Source organism: Arachis hypogaea, chromosome 18 (assembly GCF_003086295.3).
Source record: "Arachis hypogaea cultivar Tifrunner chromosome 18, arahy.Tifrunner.gnm2.J5K5, whole genome shotgun sequence".
NCBI lineage: Eukaryota > Viridiplantae > Streptophyta > Magnoliopsida > Fabales > Fabaceae > Arachis > Arachis hypogaea.
The window spans coordinates 24,652,052-24,666,373 of NC_092053.1; the positions used below are offsets into that span (position 1 = coordinate 24,652,052).

Genomic DNA, 14,322 nt, shown 5'->3' on the forward strand with positions numbered 1-14,322 from the left:
AGTATCAATTTCTAGGAAGTGAATAGTGACATATAAAAATTAAAAATAAGAAACCTTTTAGTAGAGAGTAGAGACTCTACCTCCTCAATTCTCGAAGACAATAATTGGATTTTATCAGTCAATTGGGGTAAAAGGAATAATTAGATTAATTCTAATAAATTACTTTTAATACTTTGGTACCAAAACTTTTCGTTTTATTAATCATTAATTGATTATATGTTACATACTGTATATTGTATATGTGACGCTTGATTTAATCTAGTCATAATAACCGTCAACTTAGCAGTATTATAAAAGTTTAACTTGAGGATCTAAATTCATTGTTATATCAATAATTTTTTAAGTAATACAAATGACATGTGTTTAGTAAATCAAAAAACATTACCAACGAGCTGGAAAAATAAGAAAAATATTGTTAAAATAGAAATGAAAAGGGTGGGGAATAAAAAACCCTAAGAATATTTATATAGGAAATTTATTAATGGAAGGTTGAAAATCTTTCAATTTTCATGGCTTCGCGCCTTGTCAAAGGAGATTAATATAGATTGCCCCAAAGCCAATCCTTTTTCTTCCTGAAATGGACATAATTTTTGCTATATTTACCATCTTGTCACTAAGTATGGAATTGGAAATTTACGTGTCTTACTTGTGAACTTTGAGAGTTGACTGTATTTACTATTTAGTATCTTCAAATGTAAGATTCTATGATCTATTTATCATCAAGCATTGCTTATGCCACCGAATTTAACTTTTTAAAGCTTTCTATCACGGATAACTAGGGAGAAATTTATTTGAAATTTATTGCACCAAACTTATGAGATTATTTTAAAAAGAATATTTTATATATACTAAATAATCACCAAATTAACTATTATATATATATAGTTTATTTTAAAAAGAATATTTTATATATACTAAATAATCACCAAATTAACTATTATATATATATATATATATATATATATATATATATATAATTCACAATTTTTTCAACTAAATAATTGATTATTATAATATTTAAATCTATCAAAATAAAATAACCAAATTTATAATAAATAAATAATCAAACTTGTTTAAATAATATAATACAATATTAATAAAACATCAAATATATATTTTTTATATGCATTAACTAATTGATTACTGATTTTTTTTTTTTTTTTGGTACACAGCCAAAATTATATTAGTATATTGATTAATTCAATTTTCTACAGGAACAAAGAAAACATTATTTTAAATGTTGTCAAGAGGATAAAAATGAGAAGAAAAGGCACTTTCATGAAAAATATAGAATATTGACATAAATGAGACATGAATAAATGATTTTAAAAAGCACAAAGAAAAAGTAGATTCCAGCCTTGACAATTTGATACCGTAAGCATGTAGATAAATACATACATAATAGTAGGAAAAAATTCCGGGGACAAAAAGGCCAAATTGGTGGATATGAACTTCAATACCATAGCCAAGAAACTCTATTGTAGTGTATAAACTATAAAGGTTTCTGACCAAAAAAAGAAAACTATAAAGGTTAACTTCAGTGAAATTTAATTATACAGTGCTCTCACCAAGATTACAAAAAGCCTATTTGCCATTATATATATAGAAAACAAATGTCTAACTAATGATACATAGGAAATAAGAATGAAACAAACACAACCGAATATTATAAGGTTCATGATTGATCCTCACATATTTGTCTATATCCCTTTCAAGAGTATAATAGGTCTACTTTGACCACAAGAGGGAGAGCGGCTTCTTCCCCTTCTGACACTCTGTGACACAATCAAATACTATCTCCTGTAACTGTTTCTCCACATCTTCAATGGGTTGGCAAGCATCTACAGACTGAACCAAGCCAGTGGAAAGAGAAAAAAGAGGAACAAAGGCAAAAACAAGAACAAAAGGTTTATTTAGAATGAAATTCCACCCCCTTTGCCAACAAAATGAAAAGCCAAAAAAGTGAAAAACAGAGTGACAGTCAGCTATAAAAATCTGTTGGCCTTGATTGGTAATAGTCCTTAGAAATACTACAGACGTTAAAAGACACCAACGTGTCCAAAGAAAGAAACAGATACAAGTAAAGGAACAAGTAAAATATCTCCTCTCTAAAAAAATTAGCCAAATTTTGTCTACAAAATACTAGGAAGAGTTGTGATAGACATTATCTTCATTGCCTAATGTCTATATTTTCTTCTGTTTTAAGACACTTGCCAAATATAGCCTTAATGTCAGAACTATTAATTTCAGGAGCAGTGGTCATATAAGCAGCCCATTACCTTCCAGGAGACATCATGAAGAGCTTTGTAACTTTCAGCAACTTTCTTCTGAAACTCCAACTTTTCATATCTCTCACCTCCATACCCTCCTCTTTCTGCGGCTTTCTGATATATATGGAATGTATGGGGAAAATTCAAATATACAAACAATGGTACACCAACATGAATGAACCAATACTTAAATATGCTAGCCAACAACACCGAAAGAGGTCGGAAAACCCATGTGCATGTAGTGCCAAAAGCTCATTCAGGTTTATATCAAAGTGTTAATTTTATAGACGAAATAGCAGTATAGCACAATACATCTCTATATTAAGAACAGAACACCCTCTTGGAAAACGGTAATACATGTATGCTGTAACTATTGTCCCAACTTCCCACACTCCCTTTACTTCAAAAAAATCCGAGCAAGATCGAACAAAGAAAGAGAGCCGAGAAAGACATTTCATAAAAGAAGCATGGATTTCTTTCAGTAGAATAAAAATCTTGTTTTCCCAGCATGAATGAAAATAGAAACCAATGGAAAATAAAATTTTCTTTTTAACAAAGCAAATATTGGATTGAGGCTTAAAACTTGCCCAAAACAGAACTTTTCTATTGGCTACACGGATAGAAGTTTCATATTACCTCCGGTGGAATATCAAGGTAAGCTACCAAATCCGGAGCAAGCAGCCCAACCTCTGGAGCCTAAAAAATGTGTTCATGATTAACTAATAGAGATAGAACCTATTAGTGTAGTTAACAGAAAACACATTACACAAACTCTTAACTAGAACGGAAGCTCTCATTTGCACCCTTGATTTTTTTTCACCTCAACAGAAAACAGATTACTTAAAAAATTTACCTTACACCACTCAATATCAAGTCCCTTGGCAGAGGAGAAAGCCACACCAGAATATGAATAGCGGTCAACAATGAGGGTTGTTCCAGATTTGAGTTTGGTTTCCATCAGTGACCTACAATGTCAAATACGTTTTCAAACTACCTTAACAGATAGTATTAGTCCAAACTAACCATCATAAATACATAAAAACTGATTTGATTTAAGATATTTCAAAGTAACATTAGAAATTTACTTGTAACCCAAAAACACTACCCAGTGCAACAAAATATCCAGGATATACATCTTGTTACAATATCAGCAAAGTCATATCAGCCATATTAGTGTAGTCATGAGAATCATTCAGATATATTACCAGATTTCTTTGATATGCTTCCCTCAAAGCTAAAAAACCTGCATATACTTAAGATTGGGTATTATAACATCAAGCTAAGCCGCAGTTATTGATTTTTTTTCTTATCAGTTATGCCAACACAATATGGTGTAGATTACAAAATGCACAAGTTTATTGGAACCATCAATCTGAGCTTCCTAGTTCCTACTTCAATAAAGGTCCATCGTATTGTCTCCATCTCATTGTTTATACGCCCAGTCTTCAATTATCTATGTTTTTTCAAACCACTACAGCATTGAAACCTTCAACACCCCCCCCCCGCGGGGCCTCCTCCGAAGCAAAAAAGAAAAAGAAAAAAGTGTAGTTGTTTTATTATACCTACCACTAGAATTCTGTCATAGTCAAAGACCTTAAATTTGATTAACATACACAGAAAGCAAATGACGGATAATAATGTAAACATTTATTAATCATCAGAAAGGGTGGGGGAGACACAAAACCTCTTCTCCCAACGATTGGCACTAAAGAGGAGATGAATAGTATGATCATCCAACTGTGAAGTGTTAGTAAGATAGGCAGATATCATTTTCCCAACATCAGTGTTTCTGTCAGGAAATCTCCATAATTCAGCAGAAATTCCTTGACCCTCCAAATAATTGGCTAGTCTGCTACATTGAGAGGACTTCCCAGAACGATCCAAGCCTTCTAGGACAACCAATGCACCTCTACACACCTTTTTGTTGCCCTCAATGCTACAATTAAGATTACTATCCATTCTTAGCTTCTTAGGAGAACAATTGGAGAAGAACTGAACCCGAAAATTGAATGATTTCTGCAACAATAGTGCTTTGAAACTTCTACAAAAGAAAAACCAACCCCTTAAATATTAGTATAAAAATAAAGATAAACACCAAGAATAGAGAACATGGTATGAACTCAAGAAAAAAAAGAAAGATAAAGAAAAGAAAACAAACATTGCAAGCCTTTGCGTTCTACCAAAGAAAACTTTTCACCAGTTGAACTAAGAACTATTATGGATTGGGTATAATTTTCAAAGAGTATAACTGAAAAGAAGGTTGGAATAAAAGAGAGGGGGGGGGGGGGGATGGAGAGACCCATACTCAAATTTTGATGAATAAAATAAGATTTGAAGTTAAAAGCTTAAGAAGAAAATGGTTCTTACAGTGATTTAGAAGCTGTGGTACACGTGCCACAGATCATATCCTCGCCCAGCACTTAAACTGAACCAAAATAGTAAAGTATAAAATTAAAGCATAATCATGAAATTCAAGAAGAAAATGGGCAAAAGTGGAGCAGAGGTAATAAACCAGATATGTAAATTATTTCATGACAGCAATTGAGTAGTAATTCTTCAATATACAAATAATGCAAGAGAGTTATTGAAACACTAAACTGGAAGTAATTAAACGATTCCAATTTCTAAGAAGCAAAATAACAAACACATAGAGTGCATTATTACTAAATGTTTGTGAATCAAATTCACGCCGCCATTGATCCGTCCAATGCATCATTCCTGCAATTTTATGATTGACAATTGAAGATTATCAAGCAAACAAGACGGAAGACATCAGAAAAGAAGACAGAGAGCAGAGCGAAGTTGAGAGAAAGAGCAAATCACCGTCAGAGAAGGAGGCGCTGAGAACAGGAGAGAGGATTTAGGGTTTTCGCGCCTCTCATATCACTGTATTCAGTATTCACTCAACTTTCGCGCCCTTCTTGAAATTAATAAATTTAGTTAAAAAAATAAAATAAGAATGCACTATTGGTAAAGAACTAAATAGGGGTGTCCATGAATCGGATATCCGCGGTAAATATCCGCATCTGATCCGAAAATTGCGGATACGATCCGATACGCAAATTGATCGGATCCGATCCGCACCCTTTGCGGATCGGATCGCGGATATCTGCTCTACATCCGCGTATCCGATCTGCGTATCCGCAGATCCGCACTATAATAATTAAAAATAAATAAATATATATATGTTTGGTATTATATTTACTTGTTTGTATGTTTTAGTTAGTAATTATTATTCATATATTGTATTATTTTATTTTTGTTATTTAGAGAGAGTTTGATTAAAAATATTTTAGGAATAAACAAGTTTAAAAGTACGAAAGAAATATTTTTATCGAATTCTTTTACATAAAAATATGATTAAAAAGAGAAGATTAAATTATGCGGATATATCCGATATCCGATCCGCAAATTTGCGGATCGGATCGGATCGGATCCGGCACTAAAAAGTGCGGATATCATATCCGATCCGATCCGATGGAAATTGTGCGGATCGGATCGAATTTTCAGCCATATCCGATCCGATCCGATCCGCGGACACCCCTAGAACTAAAGATAAAGTACTAAAGTGAGGGATTTTTTATTTAAATAAATTAAAAATATATTTTATTTATTAAAATAAATAATTTAAAAATAATTAAAAAATATGTAGTATGTCTTATCTTATCTCGTTTTTCATTTACAGTGTAAACGAGATAAATTTATTATAAACGAGATAAGTTTGGGTGAGGTCTATACATATACCTGTCATTCACTGCGAGGTCTTGGACTCCATTTTCAACATTTTCATTACTTTCTCCTCTCGTCTATCTTTTTCTAACCATATTATTGAGTAACACTAAGATGGCGTGTGTAGAAGCACGTGATCCGGACATCAATCGACTAAACGCGACATGGCACGTCATCGGGGCAGCCGACTTCGCAATTAATTTTGTTATCTTCACATTTATACTATCGCATATATGTATAGCCATGATTATGATACTTGTTAAGAACTAGAATATAATTTATGGTTTAGGTGGCTAAATGTATCGTTAGTAATAGGTCATTAATAGAGTATGATTTTAGGAATGTGGTTCTAATTTTTTTGTGATTAAGTTTTTAAGTACATAATTATTAATTTAGATATTAAATGTTGAGGTAGATGTTTTCCAACCCTTGAAGTTAATTTATTAATTACATATTTTTAATTTATTAATTTAGTTATTAACTATCCAAATAAAAGTTATTTTTGAAGTGAACAATTATGTAATTTTGTATTTACTAAATTAAATTATTAAGTAAAAATTTGTTAATTAGATTATTAATTACTTTACTAAAAAATTTTATTTTAATTAACGTATTAAAGAAATATTTATTAATTAACTTAGTAATTATTAACGTAAAAGGTTTTATTTAAATAAATTTAGTTAGTACATTTTTTTATAAATTTCTATTAAATAAATGTAAATAATAGTTAACTCAGTTTGTTATGTCAATGCACGTATATAATATTTTTCTAATTGTGATCATTTATTTGTTGTCAGAGGCCTCGCCTACTTCTTCATCGGCAAGTAAGTCACACGCTTCCACCACCGGACGCCATCACTCCCGTATTTAAGGGAGGCTGGCTTTGTCTACACGGTGCCTCTTAGGAACTTCATCTTTGACAAATCTCTGATCACGGCATACATGAAGCGCTGGCGTCTAGAGACTCACATTTCACTTGCCATAGAGTGAGTGCACAATCACCCTGCAAGATGTTGCGTATCACCTCGGGCTACGCGCACATGGGGAGCCAGTGGGGGTGCTTCCGTGATTTTTACAACTGGTACGGCACCGAGACGTGGGAGTTGGTGGAGCGACTATTTGGTGTCAAGCCTTCAGTGGTTCAACAACAGGGGGTGCAAAGGAATGAGTCTTTCTTGTTGAAGTTGACATGGCTTCGGGACCGAATCCGACATATGCCTGACACCACTGATCCAGAGACACTCTGACAGTATGCGGGGTTATCTAATGATGGACAAGTCGAACAACCCGGTCCATCTTTGGTGGCTGCCACTACTTGCCGACTTTCAGACGTGCTGTGGTCTGTCTTAGGATTCAGCGGTGCTTGCATGGACTTACCATTTGCTGTGTTCTGCAGCACACTAAGATACGACAGGCATAGTTGGCTGCTGTTGTTGTCTTGGATATATCAGAGATTTTCGCAGTGGTGTCCATTTGACCGACAGATTTTCATATATCCTATGGCAGCGAGGTAACCATCATTTATGGTTTGCTTGTACTTCGAATTTGTAACTCATTATGATGTTCTGTAAATTGAATTTGTGTTATTCTTGCAACTGTTGACAGGTTGATAGGGTTGACACAGTAGAGCAGGGACTAGCACGAGTAGAGGGTCTTCCGATGGTGTCTGTTGCTAGATCAGTTACTGATGAATGGGGTTAGCAATAAGATTTAACTATCCCATGGATGTCAAACATGAGTCGCACATGCTCGTCGTCCTGGGGTCAAAACAGACGAAACCAAAAAACTCCTATACCAACGGTGCTAGCAACCTATATCCAACCCTTCTAATTTCTTTTCTCCCTAAACCACTAAAGTTATTCAATATCAGACTCTTCAACTCGGACAAGGAACTTACTCGCCGAGTGCGCAACAGTAACGGATTATCACACTCAAATATCACCCCATTGTAACTGTTTCTCATACTACAATTGAGATACACACATACAACCACATATCCGCTACTATTGGATATTTTTGCTATTTTTTTGGAAGAAAAATAAAGGAGAAGAAGATATGAAATGTATGTGGAGAATGCCAAGGGTTGCACATCCTTTTATAACTGTTGAAAATTTATCTTACTGTATCTCATTTACACTGTAAAATTATAATTTAACATGTATCTCGTTTACAGTGTAAACAAGATAAGTTTACACATATCTTGTTTACACTGTAAACGAAATATATACGTATCACTCACACTATCATATCTCGTTTATACTTTTTTCGTAATTATTTTTGAAATTATTTATTTTAATAAATAAAATACTTTTTAATTTATTTAAATAAAAAGTCCCTAAAGTGAGTGCCTAATGTATTTGAAATTTGAATTAATCATTATTTTTTGGTAGTGCTTCTCTCAACTTTCTATTTTCTTTTACTAATCTATTTTGATGTACTGGAGACTAAATTTTTTTGAGTGTGAACTTATATGTATATTAATTTAATTTAGTAATTTAATTAATGTATTTGAATAATTTCTTTATATGCCTTTATGATTTTGGGTCAGTTTGAGTAGGTTTATAAGTGATTTTTTTTTTTTACTTTTAATTTATGAAAAATTATAGTATTAATGTTTGGTGTAATTTTTAAAATCAAATTATAACTTTTTAAAAAGTTATTTAAGTGTTTATGCAGAAGTTAAAAAAATAACTTCTCTTATAATAAAAAGCTTTTTATCACTTTTCTTTTAAAATAAACACTTTTAGGACTAAAAAACTAAATAAAAAATAACTTATTTATAAGTTACTTTTAATATAAATATTTATTATTTAAGTTCTTTTTTAAAAAAAAAAAAACTTAATTAAGCTATTTACCTAATCTGGACCATATATAATTAGAATTTTTTAACATTATTTGTTATAACTTGACTAACAGTTAGTAACCCTTTTAGACAGCTTAACCGCATGCTCGAAACTAATATCATTTTAAAGAATATTAGTATAGCCATGTTGAAATTCCTCTCTTTTCAATCCCAAGGTTCGCTTTCTTGGGAAATATAATGCTAAATATCTGTTTTGTTATTGTGAAAGCCTCCATTCCTAATCGTGAACCACCCCAAAGCATCAATTAAGAAGGGGTAACTTGGCTTTGGTCTTGAAACAAAACATAGCAGGTGAGGAAGAAGAACAAAATCGACAGAACACTAATGAAACAATGGAAGGAGAAGAAATACTGGTAATATATGACGATGAAGATATCTCTGAGGGAGTGAGATTCTACAAAAAAAGCATAGTGGAAAAGCTCATTACCAACAAACACATTAATGTAGCTTGGATCCAAATTGCTATGGCCAATATTTGGAAAAACCCTGAGGGATTTAGAGTAATAGAAGTAAGACTCAAACTCTACCAGTTCTTTTTCAAAAAGGAGATAGATCTTGAGAGGGTTTTAAAGGGAAATCCATGGGTGTTTAGAAATGCCTGGCTACTAGTGAATAGATGGAAAATGAAAGAAGAAAAATGACGAACTGATTCTTCGCTAGTAAAGAACTTTTATAAAAATAATCGCGTTGTAAATATAGTTTCTAAACGAACAGAGAATCCTTTCATACAAAAGTTTGGTTGTCACAAGTAACAAAACCCAATAAAATTTATAACCGAAGTATTTAAATCTCGGATCGTCTTCTCAATGAATTGCAGGGAGGTATGATTTATTATTGGTTATGGAAAATTGTATATTTTTGGGTTTTTGAAATAAGGAACAAGTAATTTAAATGACAAGAAAAATAAATTAATAACTAGAAAAATTCTTGGCAAGGTATGAGAACTGGAAATTCTATCCTAGTTATCCTTTATCAAGTGTGATGAGAATTATTTATTGCTCCCACTTAGTTAACCCTTACTAAATAAAGGAAAGTCAAGTGGACCAATCAATTTGATCCTCAAGTCTTAGTCAACTCCTGTTAAAAGACTAGCTTTAGAGTGATCCAAATCAATTAGCAATTCCCAATTTTCAATCAACAGCTGAGTTTGACAACTCAAGTGTCACTAATTACTCAACCAAAGCCAAAAGGGGAAAATCTAAAATATTTATATAATAAATAAAAGAAAGCAATCATAAATCTGAAATACCTCAATGTGTATTAAATAAGAAATCAATTCTAACATGGAGTTCATAAGCCAAATTGAAAAGATAAATAACAATTAAAGTAATAGAATAATTAAAAGTAGAAAGTAAATTAAAGGAACATTGAACCTGGAATGAAGAGAAGTAGCCTAATCATAATAGAAATCCTAAATCCTAATCCTAATCATAAATCCTAAGAAAGAGGAGAGAGCCTCTCTCTCTCTAAAAACTACATCTAAAACCTAAAATTATAAATATGAAAGTATAATTGATGAATGAATGGATTGCCCCACTTTATAGCCTCTAATCTGTGTTTTCTGGGCCGAAAACTGGGCCAAAAACAGCCCAAAAATCACTGGTTGCGAAATCTGTCACGATGGTTTTTTTGTCACTGCGACACATCCGCGTGAATCACGCGTTCGCGTCACTTATCGTCAGGGAAAATATGGCATATTATATATAATTTCGAAGCCCCGGACGTTAGCTTTCCAACGCAACTAGAACCGTATCATTTGGACCTCTATAGCTCAAGTTATGACCGTTTGAGTGCTAAGAGGTCAGGCTGGACAACTTTAGCAGTTCCTTCAGTTTCTTGTATTCCTTCCACTTTTGCATGCTTCCTTTCCATCCTCTAAGCCATTCCTGTCCTGTAATCCCTGAAATCACTTAACACACATATCACAGCATTGAATGGTAATAAGAGAGGATTAAACATAGGAAATTTAAGAGCACGAAGCATGTTTTCAATCATAGCACAAAATCAAGAAGGAAATTGTAAAACCATGCATCTTGTATGGATAAGTGTATGAAAGATTGATAAAATCCACTCAATTGAGCATAAGATAAACCATAAAATAGTGGTTTATCAACCTTCCCACACTTAAACATTAGCATGTCCTCATGCTAAGCTCAAGAGAAGCTATAAGAGTGAAGAGGAATGGTAGAATGTATGAAATGTAACCTATTTGTATGAATGCAGCTATATGCAAAATACTTTTACCTACTTGGTTAAAAGTAAATAAATATTTTAAGAACAAATATGAATTAGATTTCACTAATTCAAATCACAAAATAAAGTACAAGTGAATTTGCAGAAGAAAATAGCTCATGAAAGCCGGGAACAAAGAATCGAGCATCGAACCCTCACCAGAAGTGTATACACTCTAATCACTCAAGTGTTTAAGGTTCGATCTCTCAATTCTCTACTAACCTTGCTTTCTAAGGCTTGCTCTTCATCTAACAATCAATAAAAATTTAATGCACAAAATACACATATCAAGAGGTCTTTTAAGGGTTGTAATGGGGTTAGGGTCAAGGTAGGATTGTATTTGGCCAAGTGGACTAAAATCTGAATCCTTAATTAACTTAAACTTTCCACCTAACTTTAGACAATCCATGTAATCAAAGTACAAAACCTAACTATCCATTAACCATGTTTTCCACATATTCATGCATTCTAATTTCAAGTACAGTACATATGTATTGCTTTCACCATTTACTTTGGGGCATTTTGTCCCCTTTTACTTATTTGCTCTTTTTCTTTTCTTTTTCTCCTTTATTTTTCCCTTTTTTTTCATAATTTTTCTTTCTTTTGCTTTTCTCAAGGCATATGATTAAGGTATTGAATGCATGAACATATTCTCAACATTCTTTCACATTTTCAGAAAATTCTAACATACTCAATTCTCAAACCAAATGTTTCCAAATCCAACTTTCCCACACTTAATTCGTGAGCACTGTCACTAGTCTAAGCTAACCAAGGATTCAAATTAAGGACATTATTGTTTTCCGCTTAGAGTTAATGATGTGCTAAAGTAAAGAATAAAGGGGTAAAATAGGCTAAAAATTGGTTTGCAAGGGATAATGAAAGGTAAGGCCATATGGGTATGTAAGCTCAGTGAAACAAGGTCTCAATCATATAAGTATATGCATACATCAAACAATGGAAATATAGAATTAAGCAAGACAAAGATCACAATTTTAGAGAGAACAACACACACAAAAAAAATAAAATATTGGTTGATAGAATACAACCAATTCAAATAGGCTCAAAATCTCACAGGTTTTGTGTGTTCGAGCTCTAAACCATGTTCCAATATAATATTCCTTCAAACAAGTTTATCAAAAATTTTATTCAAATTAGTGAAATGTTATAAAAAGTTTCTTGGAAAATAAATTATTACTTTAACCAAACAGTGGTAGAATATGCACAAAACCAAACAAATATACAATCAAACATGCAAATGTAACAATGAACAAAAAAAGAAAATAAAACATTGGTGTTTGAGAAGGAAATGACTAACCCATGGAGATCGGTATCGACCTCCCCACACTTAAAGATTGCACCATCCTCGGTGCATGCTGAGATGTGCAGGTGGACGGACTGCTACAACTGATGCTTTTCTCTAGAGATTGTGCAGATGAACTTGTTTGTCTCTCCATGTAAACGTCTTCCGGTTCCCTTCCTGGTGGCCATCTTGAAAGAAAAAAGGAAGAAAAGTAACCCAGAAATAAAGATAAAAGAATAAATAAAGTATGGGTGAGTTAATGCCAAATAATAAGGGTCTCAATTATATGGTAGCTACAACATGCAAGTGAGAAAATAATAAAAGCACATGGCATACCAGTGGTGCAAAATTTGCAACAAAGGGGAAGAGTGTGGGTAATAAAAGACAGTATAAGTTCATATCAATGCAAATAGAATACAAGTATCATAAAAGAATAGCATTGACTTATGAATAATAATACCCAATCAGAATAAAACAAGTCATGAATCACCAAATTAATACCAGAAAAGATGCAACAGTTGAAAAAGAAAATTTAACACCAATGGAAAAATAATAAATTTAGAAAAGAAAATAAAAATATGCACAAAAATTAAAATACAATGAATGAAAGTATTCAAATAAATTGAGTAAAATAAAATGAAAGAAAAGAAGGATGAGAAGTTAAAGAGATGAAGAAGAAGAAAGTAAGAAAGGAGGAAGAAATAATAAGAAGGGATAAGAAAGAATTAGGATTAGGAAAGAAAAGATAAGATATCTGGCGCTGATCTTGATAAACTGTGCGGCGCAGGCGACGCGGACGCGTGGGTCATGCGGTCGCATGGTGTGCGATGTTTTTCAAGTGACGCGAACGCGTGGGTCATGCGGACGCATGACTTGATTTGTGCTAGTGGCGCGAGTGCAGCCTTGCGTTCGCGCAACTTTTTGTCTCAAACTTATTTTGCCAAAATTTAGGGTGACGCGTTCGCGTGGGTGACGCGATCGCGTGAATGGCCATATTTTGAAAACGACGCGGACGCGTGGGGCACGCGGTCGCGTGATAGGGCTGGTGCTTCTAGCATCATTCCAGCCCAGCTCCATCATAACTCTCTGCCATACACATCTTTACGTTGATTTTGCAGGGCCACGCGTTCGCGTAGGTGACGCGGTCGCGTGGGGGGGGGGGCTTTTTTACAGAATGACGCGGTCGCGTGGTTGACACGATCGTGTGGGCACGTTTGTGCCTAAGGCACGCCTCCAGCCACGCTTTCGCGTGACTTTCTGTTTAATTCTCTTTTCTTCTGAATGCACATATGACGCGGACGTGTCAACAACGCTCGCGCGTCGCGTGCGAAATTTTTTTTTATGCAATATGTAGATGCAAATGCAGAATGCAGGTGAATATGCAGAAATTATGAATGAACACGAATAAAAATAAAATAAAATAAAACTAAGAACAAAAAGGAAAGAATATACCATGGTGGGTTGTCTCCCACCTAGCACTTTTAGTTAAAGTCCTTAAGTTGGACATTTGGTGAGCTCCTTGTCATAGTGGTTTGTGCTTGAACTCGTCTTGAAACTTCCACCGATGCTTGGACTTCCAATAATGTTCATCATTCTCAAGTGAATTTGCTAAGCCTTGAGGGAGTTCTTCACAAGCTTTGAGCTCCCAAAATTGATCCTCATATATTCCCGCATCCCAAATCTTGTATCTACATCCGTCTTCAAGTGGAACATGATGATTCCATCCGGGTGGTAAGCAATTTGAATTCTCTACAGAGTACCAAACTCTTCTTTTAGATCTAACCAAATTATCATCAGTTGAGCACTTACATCTAGCTCTTGAAATATCAACCTTGATGAGCCTTAATTTGCAACTCCAACCACTAAATATTCTTCTCTTAAGCTTAATGCCACAAAGATTCCTAATTTGACTGATGCGGGGGAAACTT

General features: G+C 33.6%; 1 protein-coding gene across 4 annotated transcripts; it reads right to left on the bottom strand.

Annotated features, from left to right (window-relative positions):
- Positions 1-1,437: 1,437 nt before the first annotated feature.
- LOC112772070 (thymidylate kinase) lies at positions 1,438-5,225 on the bottom strand. 4 transcript variants are annotated; one of them, XM_025816954.3, is made up of 8 exons: positions 5,094-5,225; positions 4,935-4,988; positions 4,638-4,695; positions 3,955-4,308; positions 3,124-3,235; positions 2,907-2,966; positions 2,280-2,384; positions 1,438-1,848 (listed from the first exon to the last, which is right to left on the bottom strand). In XM_025816954.3, exons 3-8 carry the CDS (start codon positions 4,673-4,675, stop codon positions 1,729-1,731), a joined length of 789 nt encoding a protein of 262 aa, XP_025672739.1. In that variant the 5' UTR covers positions 4,676-4,695; positions 4,935-4,988; positions 5,094-5,225; the 3' UTR covers positions 1,438-1,728. The 4 variants fall into 4 exon arrangements, with proteins under 4 accessions (XP_025672739.1, XP_025672737.1, XP_025672740.1 ...); XM_025816952.3 differs by having other exon boundaries at positions 3,955-4,311; XM_025816955.3 differs by lacking the exon at positions 4,935-4,988 and having other exon boundaries at positions 5,094-5,223.
- Between the last annotated feature and the right edge of the window lie 9,097 nt (positions 5,226-14,322).